This window comes from Phytophthora parasitica (genome assembly GCF_000247585.1).
Source record: "Phytophthora parasitica INRA-310 unplaced genomic scaffold supercont2.59, whole genome shotgun sequence".
Taxonomy (NCBI): Eukaryota; Oomycota; class Peronosporomycetes; order Peronosporales; family Peronosporaceae; genus Phytophthora; species Phytophthora nicotianae.
The window spans coordinates 163,642-176,536 of NW_008649045.1; the positions used below are offsets into that span (position 1 = coordinate 163,642).

Consider the following 12,895-nt stretch of genomic DNA (forward strand, 5'->3'; position numbering starts at 1 on the left):
GAACGTCACTTAAGGTTAATCCTTTGCTAGCATTCGAAAAGCCTTCCTCAGTGAACGCATTTCAGCCTGCACCACATCGTCCATTCGGGAGAAAGACACTCCACTTCGATAATAAACAACGTGCTTAGGCTGACGCCGAGCGTGTTTGTAGTGCTCTATGAAGAGCTCCCATAGAATTGGAGGCAGGTGCGAGACATCGTTGTGTCCACTCTGGACCGCGAGACGTGCTGCGTACTTGGACGAGTGGCGATCCAGCGACGCAGCGACTGACGAAATCGACTGACGACTATTTTTCTCCATCTTCGGGTAACAAACGTCAGCTCCGATCAATATAGTAGGCGCATCGTGCACTAGTGGTAGTATTCCTTCCAGGGAAATGGCATTACAACCACCTAGTTTTGCGTTAATCTTGAGACAAAGATTTGCCAGCACCTGGACTTTTGCACGCCCGAGCACCGCAGCCGTAACGCACTGGCTTGGATACCTAAGTTAGGTAACCTAACACAGACCTTCGTACAGAACTCGACCTCCATTCAAGTCTTTCGGGTTCAATCTGGAAAAAAAAAGTTGCCTCTGCATTCAACTCGCCTGTACAAGGACAATTCAGAATTTAAGAAAAAAAAACTTAGTAATCATCATAAGCTAACTGTAAAAAAAAAAAAGTATTCACCTTCCAACAATTCCAGCTTTTGCAATTGTATCCAAAGCGTAAACCAGTGGCTTGGCGTTGACTGTCGAGTCCGAGAACGCCGTCTGCAGCAAGTTTGTATCCAGTTCCTTGACTAGCTCGATGTTAACTGTAAACGGGCGTGACCAGCCGTTGTTGACACCTGGCGGATCAAGGCCATAGCCGTTCCTGGCACTGCAACGAACGTTGAGAACGACACCATCGTCTGGTATAGGCAATGCAGAAGGAGAGAATAACGTATTCGAACCATCGTAAGCAATCGAAATTTCTCCAAAGCTATTCGGATGCTGCTCCATAGCATCGATAACAACCTGCCGCAGAAGCGACTTCACTAAGCGACGGCCACCAGGCTGTCGACGGCCTTTGTTTTCAGCACCTTCAGACATTGTAGACGTTGTGTCTCCCCCTGATACCACATTGATATGATACTGGAAGATCTGCGGACATTTTGCAGCGTCCAGTGTCACTCGACAGCAGTTTGACTTCAACTGCTGAGCACTGCCACTGCTCCCTCCACCAGCACGACTCGAAACACGCATCTATTCCATCAAATACGCTTCCTCGGCATCGGTTGGCAGCGGCTGGCTGCTTCCACTCCACTCGTCATCAGGTGGCCTTGTTTCCATAGCCGCTTATACACCTTTAAAGAGGGTTTCATGGACCACATCCCGACTACGGCTACAAGTTCCACAACATTACGTTTGACAAAGTCACTGCGAACCAAAAAGTCAAGGAATGGTACAGCCTGCCTCATGGCCCACCAACCAAGCTGAAGCTGACCTACTTCCCAGTCGCGGGTCGAGCTGAGCCCGTTCTGCTTCCGCATCTTCATCTACACGCGCGACGTCAATGGCCCTGGCTATTCGTGCATCGCTGACGCAGCCTCAAGCTTCTTCGAGCTCTACTCGACGCGGAGCGAGTTTGTGTAGCACTTCGATTTCCATTACTTGAGCGAGCTCACTACGGACCACCCACCGGAGCGCTCTCGAGTACTACGACTTCCATTGCGATATCTTGGCGGCTCCACGATATGACGAGACATCGAGCAGCTACGGCCACTACTGTTTTTATCAGGGTAGTCACGACGTGAAGAAGATCCGTCATCAGTCTCACGATGGCGATAGTCAGATCGACTGGAATGGCGTCTCGGTCGCGAACGACACGAGCCGAACGACCATAATAGGAGTCGTGATAGCGTTTCCCTCCGTAGTAGTGGTATCCATCATAGTAGCTGGAATGATCTCGGGCTAGACCACGGCTTCGATCTCGTTGTTGCAGGTCACGGTGGGAGCGCTCGCTTCGACCTCCAAGCCCATCAAATGATCTACTTAGTGATCGATCGTGATATGCTCGCCGCTGCCGCACATTGCGTGAGTACGATTCGCGCGGAGAACGTGAGCGACTGCGTCGTGAGTGTCCGGTATTGTTTATGTCGTTGTATCGATCCATCTTCAGCTTTTTGAGCGAACTTGCAAAATGAGAAAAAACTTCGACAAGCTTCTCATTTGTCACCTTTCTCAAGCTGACATGGCACCTCGTCGCTCCAACGGTATTGAATCGCGTGTCCAACTGCCACATCAAGTAGAGTCAAACTGCCCGATCTCCACATACTCCACTTCACTTTGTCTTTCTCCAGTCCGGTAACACTCAACTGCTTCTCCGTTTCCCGAAGATGAAGATCACTCTTGCCACTCTTCTGCTTTTGAACGCTGCTGTCTTCTTCAATGGTGTAACTGCTGCTCCGTGCGACACAACGGCGATAGCAAAGCTCCTGATAAATGGAAACGTGCAGACGTGTCGCGCTGACTCCGGATACAATCCTGCGTCGATGACTGCGGCAACGGATGCGCAAGTCACCGCTGTATGCAACAGCAACGCGTGTACTGAGGCGATGAAAGCCTTGAAGCAAGTGGCACCGGAGGAGTGTACGATCGGTCCCGTTCGTCTGTATGCTGATATCATCGATCCCCTTGAGCGACGCTGTGGAAGAAAATTCGGTGCTGCTGGGTCGGCTGGGTCTGCTGGGAATGCATCAGCTGCAGGCTCTGGACCTGCAGTCGGTGATTCTCCGACGACCACCAAGCCACCGACGAACACTCCGGCGAGTCCTCGCACCACCCCACCGTCGACAACGCCTGCGAACGGAGGCACCGACAAGTCCACTCTATCGGCGGTCGGTGCTGCTGCGGTGCTCGCCACAGTGGCCGCTGCGATCCTCTAAGATACCCTGAAGGCTGTGTAGCATTCATCTTTTGACTGATCCGCACAGAATGCTGCACTCAACGTTCTTTTCTCTATTAACAACGACGCGTACCTCTTGAACAATGTTCCTTGGTGTAACAAACTCTTCCTCCTTGACATCTACAATCAATAGCACGTTATAGCAATATCTGTAGCTTGGAAGACCTACATTGAGTTACAATTGCAGCATGTATCATGTTGAGGTTGCCAGATACCGCTGCATCTATCAGATCTACGCGGAATCATGCTGGAGCTGAATCAGCGCCACTTCCGTGCGGTCAATTGCGGCCTGCACACGCTCAGCCTGGAACGCATCTGCAGTCAGCATTAAATAGCCTTCACCATCAAGCTCGACCCTCAAGAAACCGGCTTCTGCCAAAATATCAACAGCTCCAGGCACCGACACCAGCTTGGACTGAATGGCGGCATTCGATAGCCGGATTTTGCGGAACTTTTCTTCCTGTAGCCACAAGAAAACAGATTCTTAGACATACAGTACGTCACTCCCAGCAATAGTCATCACACAGCAAACCTGTGGGTTCTTCGCGACGTTGGTCAGCATCTTGATCAGCGTTTCCGCCGCCGTGATAGCGCGTGGCGGGTCTTGCCGCAGCAGCACGTACACAGCACCGTTCTCTTCAGTTACTGGGCTGCTGGACACAACACTTGGCGCTGCTACTGGAGGGATTGCTGAGAACGGAGCCGGAGGTGGTACAGCATCGCCATTCGGGGCAGACGGAGGAGCAGTCGATCCCCGTCCAATAGAATTCATGGCAGACACCGCCTGTGTAGAGGACGAGAACGTCGCTGCGTACGGATTAAACCCCATCTGCTGGTGTACATTTTGCAGCTCACGCGCCTTCACTTGCTCATTGGAAAGCACGACGGGCGGTGGACCTGAAGGTGATGCCTCTGCAGTCGAAGATGAAGCCTCCGTGTACTGGAACTTATTCTCGAGCTCCTCTTCCTGCTGCAGTCTCGCTTTGCGTCCATTGGCCACACGCTTCTCCCACGCATTTCCGCGTTGCTCCAGCGCCTTGGCCTGCAGCAATCGAATCTATTAGGTCATTCAACAGGCCACTTTATCCGGATTACAGCGTACCTGCAGTTCACGCCGCTTCTGTTGCTCCTCAGCGGAAAGAGCAAGGGGCTTTTGGTTTGTAAACGGTAGCTGGAGGGGCCAGAGAGATGGTTAAAACGTAAATTGCTGATGGCAGTGGGGTGGGTTGCTATTCACCTTGATGGACGGCCGTCTAGACGCGGTGGGTGCTGGATCAGCAGCAGCAGACCCATCTCCACCTCCCAGGACGTTTCCCTCTCCGCGGAAGGCCGTGCGCTTGTTGGAGATCTTTGCAGCCGCCTGCTGCGCCGCCTCCTTCTTCTTCTTCAGCCAGTCCATCGTGATGGAATGCGTGCCCTGTCACTTCACGAAGGTACCCGATTAAGTGACGTCTGTGCTTCAATATCTGATTCGATTCTGATCCAATAGTAAAATCAAGTAATGCGTGCGGGACAACGAGCAAAGAACGGCCAACCGTATGTTTCGATCAATTATTTCATGATAAATTCGACACAAGTTTAAAAGTCAGCAAATATAATGCAATACAAAATTGCTCTTAACAGGCTTTCATACTCAATATTATCAGATACCGCAGGCGATCATTTCTTTTCAGTAAAGAACAGAAAACTGCATCGCCGTGTCGTGTGTGGCACATGAATTTCCATCCAGTCGGTAACTTACCACGACCCACACAAGGCTCGAAGCGTGACACCATCGCTCCTCGTCTCACATCATGTACGCGCCTGTGGACTTGGAGGCGTCCAAGCTCCAGCAAGTGAAACCTTCCGCCTCCAATTCGTATCTCATGCAACTTAAGCGCGCGTTGTTGGTGCTAGGCATCGTGGCGCTTGGCCTGACCGTTGGTCTCCTGCTCTTTCGCTTCGTGCGTAGCGACGACTTCGACCTCGTGGTCCAGTGGCTGCAGACTCACGAGACGCTTGGCGCCGCGCTTTACGTATGCAGTTTCACGTGCTTCGTGGTGTTGTGCTTCCCTTCTACAGCCTTTGAGCTGCTGGCTGGCTACATTTTCGGCTTATGGCTAGGCCTGCTGTTGGCTACAACAGGCAAACTCGTGGGTTCTGTGCTGTCCTACGTCATTGGCCGCTATCTGTGTCGCCGCCGCGTGCACGCTTACATGGCACAGGGCCATCCAGCACTGCAAGGCTTCCAGAGTCTGTTACGTAAGCGACAGATCCTGGTCGTGTTCCTCACGCGCGTGGCGTTCTTCCCTATTGCAGTCAAGAACTACGGCCTCAGCGTGCTAGACGTGCGATTCCCAGTGTATTTTGCAGCGGCGTTGCTTACTGGACTTCCATTCTCGTTCATCTGGGTCTATTCGGGCCATGCTGTGGAGAACTTTACAGCTTTGCTGGCCAGCCCCACGGCCGCCAGACACAGCACCGAAATGATCTTGCTGCTTGTTGGAGCAGGAAGCGCCTTGCTGTTGCTGTTCGTGGTAGGATTCTACACCCGCAAATACGTACTGGACTTGGCGGAGGAGGAAAAGGACGCTGGAACGACGGTCGCCGACACACCCAAGCACACGGTCGAAGGCACAGCTTTTGCCAATGCGGTATGAACAGGTCTCCCGTAGGATTTATTGCTGTGTTGCTGGTTAGATAGTGTGTTCTCTGTAATACTACTCTGTGTGTTGTGTATTATACTACCAGTGGCCCTGGATGCTGGTGTCATCACCGGTGAGTCTCCATGTGTTATCCTACTCTTTTTGTGGCTGGTAGCAAGGTTGTAGTATTGGCCACCCCAGTTCGATGGAGTATTACATTATCAAGACGGTCACCTTCGACGCGGTCTACAGAAGTTGGATGACTACTCTTCACTCTAACTGGCTTGGGTCGTATGGATCGATGCAAGCCGAGGGAAGAAACTGGAATCCAGCTCGCTGGAAGCAGAGTTCCTCGCTTCGATTCGCTTGGCGTCCTCATTCGGCATTTATCTCTGCGCTGCGAAGGCACCTGGAGCTTGAATCGCTGGACGATGCCAAGTTCTCGTCGGAATTCCCGCAACAGCAAGCGGAAGCCGAACAGCTCTCACAAGTCCAAGCGACTACCGACGGTGGACTTCAGCACGTCTATCTCAAGCGTATCGAGCGAGCCCACGCCCATTCTCGAGTCGTCTCTTGGGAGTTCCTACCAAAAGCACGTACTGCGTCGACACCACCAAACTCGCGGATCTCGACGCCATGGAGCATCAGCTAGTGGAGGTATCAGAGACTCCCCGTTCACGCCTCGACGGCCAGTGGGTGCTGTACCTGAGCTCTTCGTAACTTTCCGTCATGTTTCGCTAGCAGTAGACATTCCAGTGTCGCCTGCTGCAGCGGCAGCAGCAGCTCAGGCTTCTTCAGGGCAACTGAGTCGCGAGTCTCTGGCCGCCAAGCAGTTTCCGACCATCGCGAACCACGTACGCGGGATTGCTGCTGCCTTCACTGCGAACAAGACATTCGTACGTCGTCAGATATTGAAGAACGTGACTGGAGCTTTCACGCCAGGCTCCATGACGTTGCTTCTCGGCCGCTCTGGATCTGGCAAGTCTGTGCTGCTTAAACTTCTCAGCGGACGGCTCGATGTGGCCAACAAGAGTGTGACTTTGGACGGCGAAGTCTCGTACAACGGTCTATCACGTGATGAACTCAAGGCGCAACTTTCTCAGTGCGTGTCGTACGTCCCTCAGCAAGACACTCATCTGCCCGTGATGACAGTGAAGGAGACGCTTGATTTCGCGTTCGAGTGCTGTGCCATCAACTCCGATGCGAAGCCTGTTGGTGCCGTGTACAAGTCTCCGGCTTCAGAATATCCACTGGCGCTTCCTACCTCATATCTCGGCGGTGAGCGAGATCCAGTGACTGTGACTCGAGAACTTGGTTTGACACGCTGCCAAGGCACCATCGTGGGCGATGAACGCATCCGTGGAGTCTCTGGAGGAGAGAAGAAGCGTGTGACGACTGGAGAGATGGCGTTTGGTCCTCATGCAGTGTCGCTGATGGACGAGATCACGACGGGGCTGGACAGCTCTGCAGCTTTCGATATTGTCAATGCTCAACGCCGTTTAGCCAGACAACAGCGACAGACTGTGGTCATTTCGCTGCAACAGCCTGCTCCTGAAGTTCTGGCGCTCTTCGATAATGTGCTACTGTTAGCGGATGGTGAAGTTTTGTATCACGGACCTCGAGCTCATATTCAGGCTTACTTTGAGGCGTTGGGCTTTGTTTGTCCGCCAGGACGTGATCTCGCTGACTTCCTGTGCGACTTGGCGTCTCCACAGCAGATCCAGTACGAGCAATCTCATGCTCCAATGCCCGGTAGACGTCGTCATCCTCGCACTGCCAACGAGTTCGCCGACTTGTGGATCATGTCGCCCATGTACGAAGCGATGGTGGAGGAGCTGGATCATCTCGATAATGACATGGAGGCGTACAGCCAGATGCACAGTAGAAATGGCGAGAGAGGACTCTACTTCGACCAAGAAGCGCTACTGCGAATTCCAGCGTTCCGACAGAGCTATCTACGTAGCACGTGGACAGTGGTGAAGCGCCAGATACGGCTATTTGGTCGCAACAAGGTCTTCTTCGTGGGTCGCTTGCTGACGGATCTGCTCGTCGGTTTGATGGTGGGGTCAGTCTACTACGGCATGAATCTTGCAGATTCACAGGTGACGTTGGGTGTCATCTTCTCGTGTGCGCTGTTTCTTGGACTTGGCCAGTCCGCGACATTAGCGCCGTTCTTTGATGCACGTGAAGTGTTCTATAAACACCGCGGCGCCAACTTCTACCGCACGTCCAGCTACGTTCTAGCCTCGTGTCTCAGTCAGATCCCTCTCGCGATCACTGAAGCTCTGGTTTTCGGGTCTCTGGTCTACTGGATGGGAGGATTCATCGCAACAGCGGAGCAGTTCCTGGTATTCGTGCTGTATATGCTGTTGACAGTGCTGGTCTTCGTCGGCGAGTACTACTTCCTGTCCACGGCATGTTCGACGCTGCATATAGCTCAGCCGCTGTCCACCTTAGCTCTGCTATTTTTCATCCTCTTTGCTGGTTTTGCTGTCTCCCGTGAGCAGCTCCCGACTGCATTGCGGTGGATCTACTGGAGCAACCCTCTCGCTTGGACAACACGTGGAGTTATGGTAAGTCAGTACCGCAGCAGTGAGCTGGATGTCTGCGAATACGGTGGAATCGACTACTGCAAGATGTACGGAGGCAGGACGTTGGGTGAATATTCTCTCGGGTTGTACGACGTTCCTGATGATCCCAAGTGGGTAGTGCTGGGAATTGTGTTTCTCGCGTCCATGTACGTCGTCAGCATGTTCTTATCGTACGTTATGCTGGAATATCACCGTCATGAATCCTCCCCAGCGGTGCCGCCACAGCTGTCGGCTTCTTTCTCGGATACGACCATCGCAACGCCGAGACAACCGAAGGAATCTTACGCCATGTTGTCTACGCCTCATGGAGATGCAGACGAATTACTGGAGAGCGACTTGGCTGGGTTTCCTAGTGGTCGCAATGATATCGCAGTGTTGGGTGAAGACGACATGAACGACTCGTTTTACGCTTCACAAGGACTTCGTACTAATACAGAAGAAATCACGGTACGCTTGACGCCTCGATGGGATGTACCGCCGGTGACGCTCGCTTTCCAGGATCTACGATACAGTATCACAGTCCCTGCAGATACTTTAGTGGATCCTGCTGGACAACGTGGCACTGAAGGAGCTCCAGGTCGTCCTGTGGCGGTGGATTCTCGTGATAATGCGGGGAAGAGCAAGGAAACGGTGACTCGTGAACTACTGAAGGGTGTCACTGGTTACGCCGTACCGGGTACAATGACAGCACTCATGGGCTCTACTGGAGCTGGGAAAACGACACTCATGGACGTGCTGGCTGGTCGAAAAAGGGGGAAATCAGGCAAGAAGAAGAATCGAGCACCAACGTTACGAGGCCGCGTACTGCTCAATGGCGTGGATGCTACGGAACTTGCAGTGCGCCGATGCACCGGGTATTGTGAGCAGACGGATGTGCACTCTGACGCCTCTACATTCCGTGAAGCCTTACAGTTTTCTGCTTATCTCCGTCAAGGCGACCGGGTAGCTCCTGAAAGGGTTGAAGAGATTGTCGATGAGTGTCTGGATCTTCTGGATCTGCGCGGCGTAGCTGGTCAACTCATTCGTGGCAGTTCGAGTGAGCAGCTCAAGCGGTTGACACTAGGAGTGGAGCTCGCTGCGCAGCCTAGTGTGTTGTTTTTGGACGAACCAACCAGCGGTCTGGACGCCCGAGCAGCAAAGGCGCTCATGGATGGCGTTCGCAAGGTAGCGGACACTGGACGTACAGTGATCTGTACCATTCATCAGCCGTCGACCGAAGTATTCCTGCTTTTCGACACTCTTCTGCTGCTGCAACGCGGTGGAGAGACTGTGTACTTCGGCGAATTGGGACGCAACGGCGAAACTCTTGTCAATTATTTCCAAGGATTGGGTCTGCCACGCAATGCGCCGATCTTTAAGCCTGGAGACAACCCAGCTACGTGGATGCTGGATGTGATTGGTGCTGGAGTTGAGAAAATCAAGCTTCAGGCATCATTCCCCATGAAGGTTCGACCAGCAGCGATGAAGAACCCTCGACTCCAACAACTGGATGCTTCTCTAAACTCTTCGATCAGCTCGGAGTTCTCTCGTCAGCATCGCGACGAAGCTTTTGACTTCGTTACAGCCTACAGATCAAGTCGCATGAAGCAGCGTCTGGATGCTAAGCGAGCAGCTCCTGGAGTGTTCATGCCGTCAGATCGACTGCCACCTGTGACGTATGCTCAGCGTCGAGCTGCAAGTGATGGACTGCAGTTCACTATGCTCATGCGTCGGTTCTTGCGGCTCTATTGGCGCACTCCATTCTACACATTCACTCGAATGGTGACTGCGTTGACTCTGGGTTTGATGTTTGGGTTGGTCTACTCAGGCAGCAATGACTTCACTACGTACCAAGGTGCTAACGGCGCGGTGGGTCTGATCTTCTTCTCGACGTGCTTTTTAGGCGTCGGAGCATACGTCCACGTGCTGCCTGTTGCCTTTGAGGAACGCGGACCTTATTATCGTGAACGCGCGTCCGAGACGTACAGCGCTCTGTGGTACTTTGTAGCCTCATCAGTGGTGGAGATTCCCTATGCGGCTGTGGCTTCCATGATCTTCGTGGGCGTCTTCTACCCGATGGCAGGCTTCTCCGCGTACGGCGACTTCGCTCAAGTTGTGGTATACTGGCTAGTTTTGACTATGCATATCCTGTTCCAGACATTCTTCGGCCAGTTCTTCACGTTCGCCATGCCCAGTATTGAGCTCGCTGCTGTGTGGGGCGCTCTCTTTGACTCGATCTTCCTCATGTTCATGGGTTTCAATCCGCCGGCGTCGAGTATCCCCGACGGGTACAAGTGGTTGTTCCAGCTCGTGCCGCATCGCTACACGTTCGAAGTGCTCACTGCTCTCGTGCTGGGAGACTGTTCGGACGAGCAACTGCAGCAGATCGCAGAGGCTTCTTCCACCAACTCCACGATCGACGTCTCGGGATGGCCATTGGGCTGTCAACCACTCACAGAAGCTCCTCCTGCAGTGGCAAACATCCCTCTGACCTCGTACATCGACGAGGTCTTCGGTGCACGTCGTGAAGACACCACTCGCTCGGTCGCTGTCGTGGTGGGTCTTTTGTTAGTGATGCGATTGGCTACACTGATCGTCATGCGCGTTGTAAACCACCAGAAACGCTGAAGGCGATGGAAGTTATAGGAAGAAGTATAGGTTGAAGTGTATGTGAGCACTGGCTCTCATGATAAAGCGAATGTAGCCATGTGTTTGTTTACGTTACGGAGTAACCCTTGCGCCTGCAATCTGACCTCTATCTACAGCCTCAGTCCAGTGGACGGAGTTACCGCATGCTCGACGCTACGACGGAATAGTCCGCTCTGTCATGTCATTCCCAAACTCTCCATTGCAGGAGAGTTACTAGCATCTCCGGGCCCCAGGTCAAATCGACAATCAGCAGCAGATGCAGGTTGTGTCGTTCGCAATTGGGACGCGAGTGGCTCCCATTGTGGCCACAACGGCAGTGATCACGACCCTCGTCACGTGTGTATCGCTTGCTAAGGCCAAGGACATTTACCTCGGTGGGCTGGCGTGGCCCTATTTCTCCGACACAGGCAGAGGTGAGATCGAGTCTACAACCTTCAATTGAGATGTTAGATTCATGGATGTTATGGGTGTCGTTGATCGTGGTAGATGCACCGGGCTACTCTGTCTTCTGTGTGGGACTATCGATCGTGGCGATCGCTCTCATCTTGACGTGGGTTGCCAATTACCAATTTCAACGGGATATTGTCGACAAAGTGGGCCAAGAGAACTCTGACAATTTGTACTGGAAGTCCATCCGAAAGTATTGCGAAATTGTGCGCGTGTTGGGCGTGCTTTCAGCACTTGGACTGCCGGTACTTGCGTTCTTCAGCACTACGAGTTATCCTGATGTCCATAAATATGCGGCCTACTGGTTTTTCGTGCTTGAAGCCATCGCGTTAGTGTTCAATGTGCGTACACAACTACTTCTTGCTCACATACATGCAGGATGACTGAGCTAGTTACTGCTACAGACCGTTGTGAGCCTCAAGATTTCTCGTCTAAGTGCAGGCACAGCTTACTACATTCCAGAGTCTGAGGAACCGTCGACAAAGAATGCTTTCAATCCATGGGACGTGTCGAAGTCGAGCGCTAAACGCACATTCTACATCCAGTTGGTCTTCACGACGCTGTTCTGGATCGGATTCCTTCTGTACATCCCGATCGGTCTGGCGTTGATCGACGAATTCCAGCGACTCAGCATTAACGATGTATGTTTTCAGTTTGTTGCCTTTCAATACTCGTGGTGGATCTGACGAGATGTTTCCTTTCGTAGTGCTTGGATCTCGATCTAGGCGAGACGTACTGCACCGACACCATGAAGCTCAACGAGACGGAGACTGTGCTGTGGAACTACGGTATGTCCTTGCATTCTATATGTGTGTCCAAGCACCTCAGACGCTAACTGAAAAATGCGTCTGCTGCAGATAATGCACACGGCCTCAATCAAATGCGTTCTGCCAGTCAGTTGGCGTGCATCCTCACACTGGTCGGGTACTCCATGTCATTCCTCTCACACAGCTGCGATTCGATAGAGGAAGATACTGTTTAGCAGCAATAGATGGGAGGATCGCTTCATAGCTGCCCAGCCACCGAATAGTCAGCATGACGTTCACTTCAGGTGTTGTTTGATAATCACCGCCAATAAGTAGTGTAATTGCCAACTTGAAAGGGGCAGTACTTTTGTTTTGCATTAATCTCAGCCTTCTTCGTCCGCAATTAAATATTAACACTTGCTGTTCTTCTTTATCTGGAACCACTGCGATGGCCGATAGCTATCTCAGTAATGAAGGAAGCGGAGCAAGCTTGATCAGAAGGATATGAGAATACAAAAGAAGGCAGTATTTGTACCAAAACAAGGTATCAATTCTTTTAACGACTTGTCATTTTACAGTCAGCGAGATGGCGACAGGCGAGGCGCTGCTGGCGCAGCTCTCGAGTCTCTTCCAGCAAGACCCACTCATGTACGTGTTGATGGGACGCTTCTCTGTTATCTTCATCTATTGTATGCATCCGTACTCCCGCCTAACTCGCGTCATCCCGTCCGAACTTCCACTAGTGATGAGGTGGGGCTGCTTTTCGGCATCGAGCCGAGTGACCTGACGCCTGAAACTGCCTTCTTCCTGGAAAACCACAAGCTTGGTGTAGCCTTTGCGGCTGGAATCCCGCTATTCCATGCTGCCCGTACGCAGTTCCATCCGCTGAACAAGCTCTTGCAGCAAGAGGCAGCCGAAATCATGCAGTCT

At 52.4% G+C, this 12,895-nt stretch overlaps 7 protein-coding genes across 7 annotated transcripts; 4 read left to right on the forward strand and 3 right to left on the reverse strand.

The window, feature by feature from the left end:
• Positions 1-15: 15 nt before the first annotated feature.
• On the reverse strand, positions 16-1,074 carry PPTG_16790 (hypothetical protein; the record flags this gene model as incomplete). Its single annotated transcript, XM_008914292.1, has 2 exons — positions 16-484; positions 671-1,074. The coding sequence occupies 2 exons, from the start codon at positions 1,072-1,074 to the stop codon at positions 16-18; spliced, it is 873 nt and encodes a 290-aa protein (XP_008912540.1).
• A 574-nt stretch (positions 1,075-1,648) lies between these two features.
• On the reverse strand, positions 1,649-2,266 carry PPTG_23950 (hypothetical protein; the record flags this gene model as incomplete). The annotated part of the gene is made up of 1 exon (XM_008914293.1): positions 1,649-2,266. The coding sequence occupies one exon, from the start codon at positions 2,264-2,266 to the stop codon at positions 1,649-1,651; it is 618 nt and encodes a 205-aa protein (XP_008912541.1).
• A 23-nt stretch (positions 2,267-2,289) lies between these two features.
• Positions 2,290-3,023, forward strand: PPTG_16791 (hypothetical protein). The gene has a single exon (XM_008914294.1). It carries the CDS (start codon positions 2,361-2,363, stop codon positions 2,907-2,909), a length of 549 nt encoding a protein of 182 aa, XP_008912542.1. The 5' UTR covers positions 2,290-2,360; the 3' UTR covers positions 2,910-3,023.
• Positions 3,024-3,161: 138 nt separating this feature from the next.
• PPTG_16792 (hypothetical protein) lies at positions 3,162-4,328 on the reverse strand (the record flags this gene model as incomplete). The annotated part of the gene is made up of 4 exons (XM_008914295.1): positions 3,162-3,389; positions 3,462-3,971; positions 4,032-4,100; positions 4,167-4,328. The coding sequence occupies 4 exons, from the start codon at positions 4,326-4,328 to the stop codon at positions 3,162-3,164; spliced, it is 969 nt and encodes a 322-aa protein (XP_008912543.1).
• Positions 4,329-4,722: 394 nt separating this feature from the next.
• On the forward strand, positions 4,723-5,568 carry PPTG_16793 (hypothetical protein; the record flags this gene model as incomplete). The annotated part of the gene is made up of 1 exon (XM_008914296.1): positions 4,723-5,568. One exon carries the CDS (start codon positions 4,723-4,725, stop codon positions 5,566-5,568), a length of 846 nt encoding a protein of 281 aa, XP_008912544.1.
• Positions 5,569-5,846: 278 nt separating this feature from the next.
• Positions 5,847-10,751, forward strand: PPTG_16794 (hypothetical protein; the record flags this gene model as incomplete). Its single annotated transcript, XM_008914297.1, has 1 exon — positions 5,847-10,751. The coding sequence occupies one exon, from the start codon at positions 5,847-5,849 to the stop codon at positions 10,749-10,751; it is 4,905 nt and encodes a 1,634-aa protein (XP_008912545.1).
• Positions 10,752-11,028: 277 nt separating this feature from the next.
• On the forward strand, positions 11,029-12,201 carry PPTG_16795 (hypothetical protein; the record flags this gene model as incomplete). Its single annotated transcript, XM_008914298.1, has 5 exons — positions 11,029-11,185; positions 11,259-11,560; positions 11,624-11,860; positions 11,926-12,007; positions 12,077-12,201. 5 exons carry the CDS (start codon positions 11,029-11,031, stop codon positions 12,199-12,201), a joined length of 903 nt encoding a protein of 300 aa, XP_008912546.1.
• Between the last annotated feature and the right edge of the window lie 694 nt (positions 12,202-12,895).

Excerpts from the sequence above, each read along its gene's own strand:
- PPTG_16791 (XM_008914294.1), top strand. The coding sequence starts at position 2,361 with ATGAAGATCACTCTTGCCACTCTTCTGCTTTTGAACGCTGCTGTCTTC.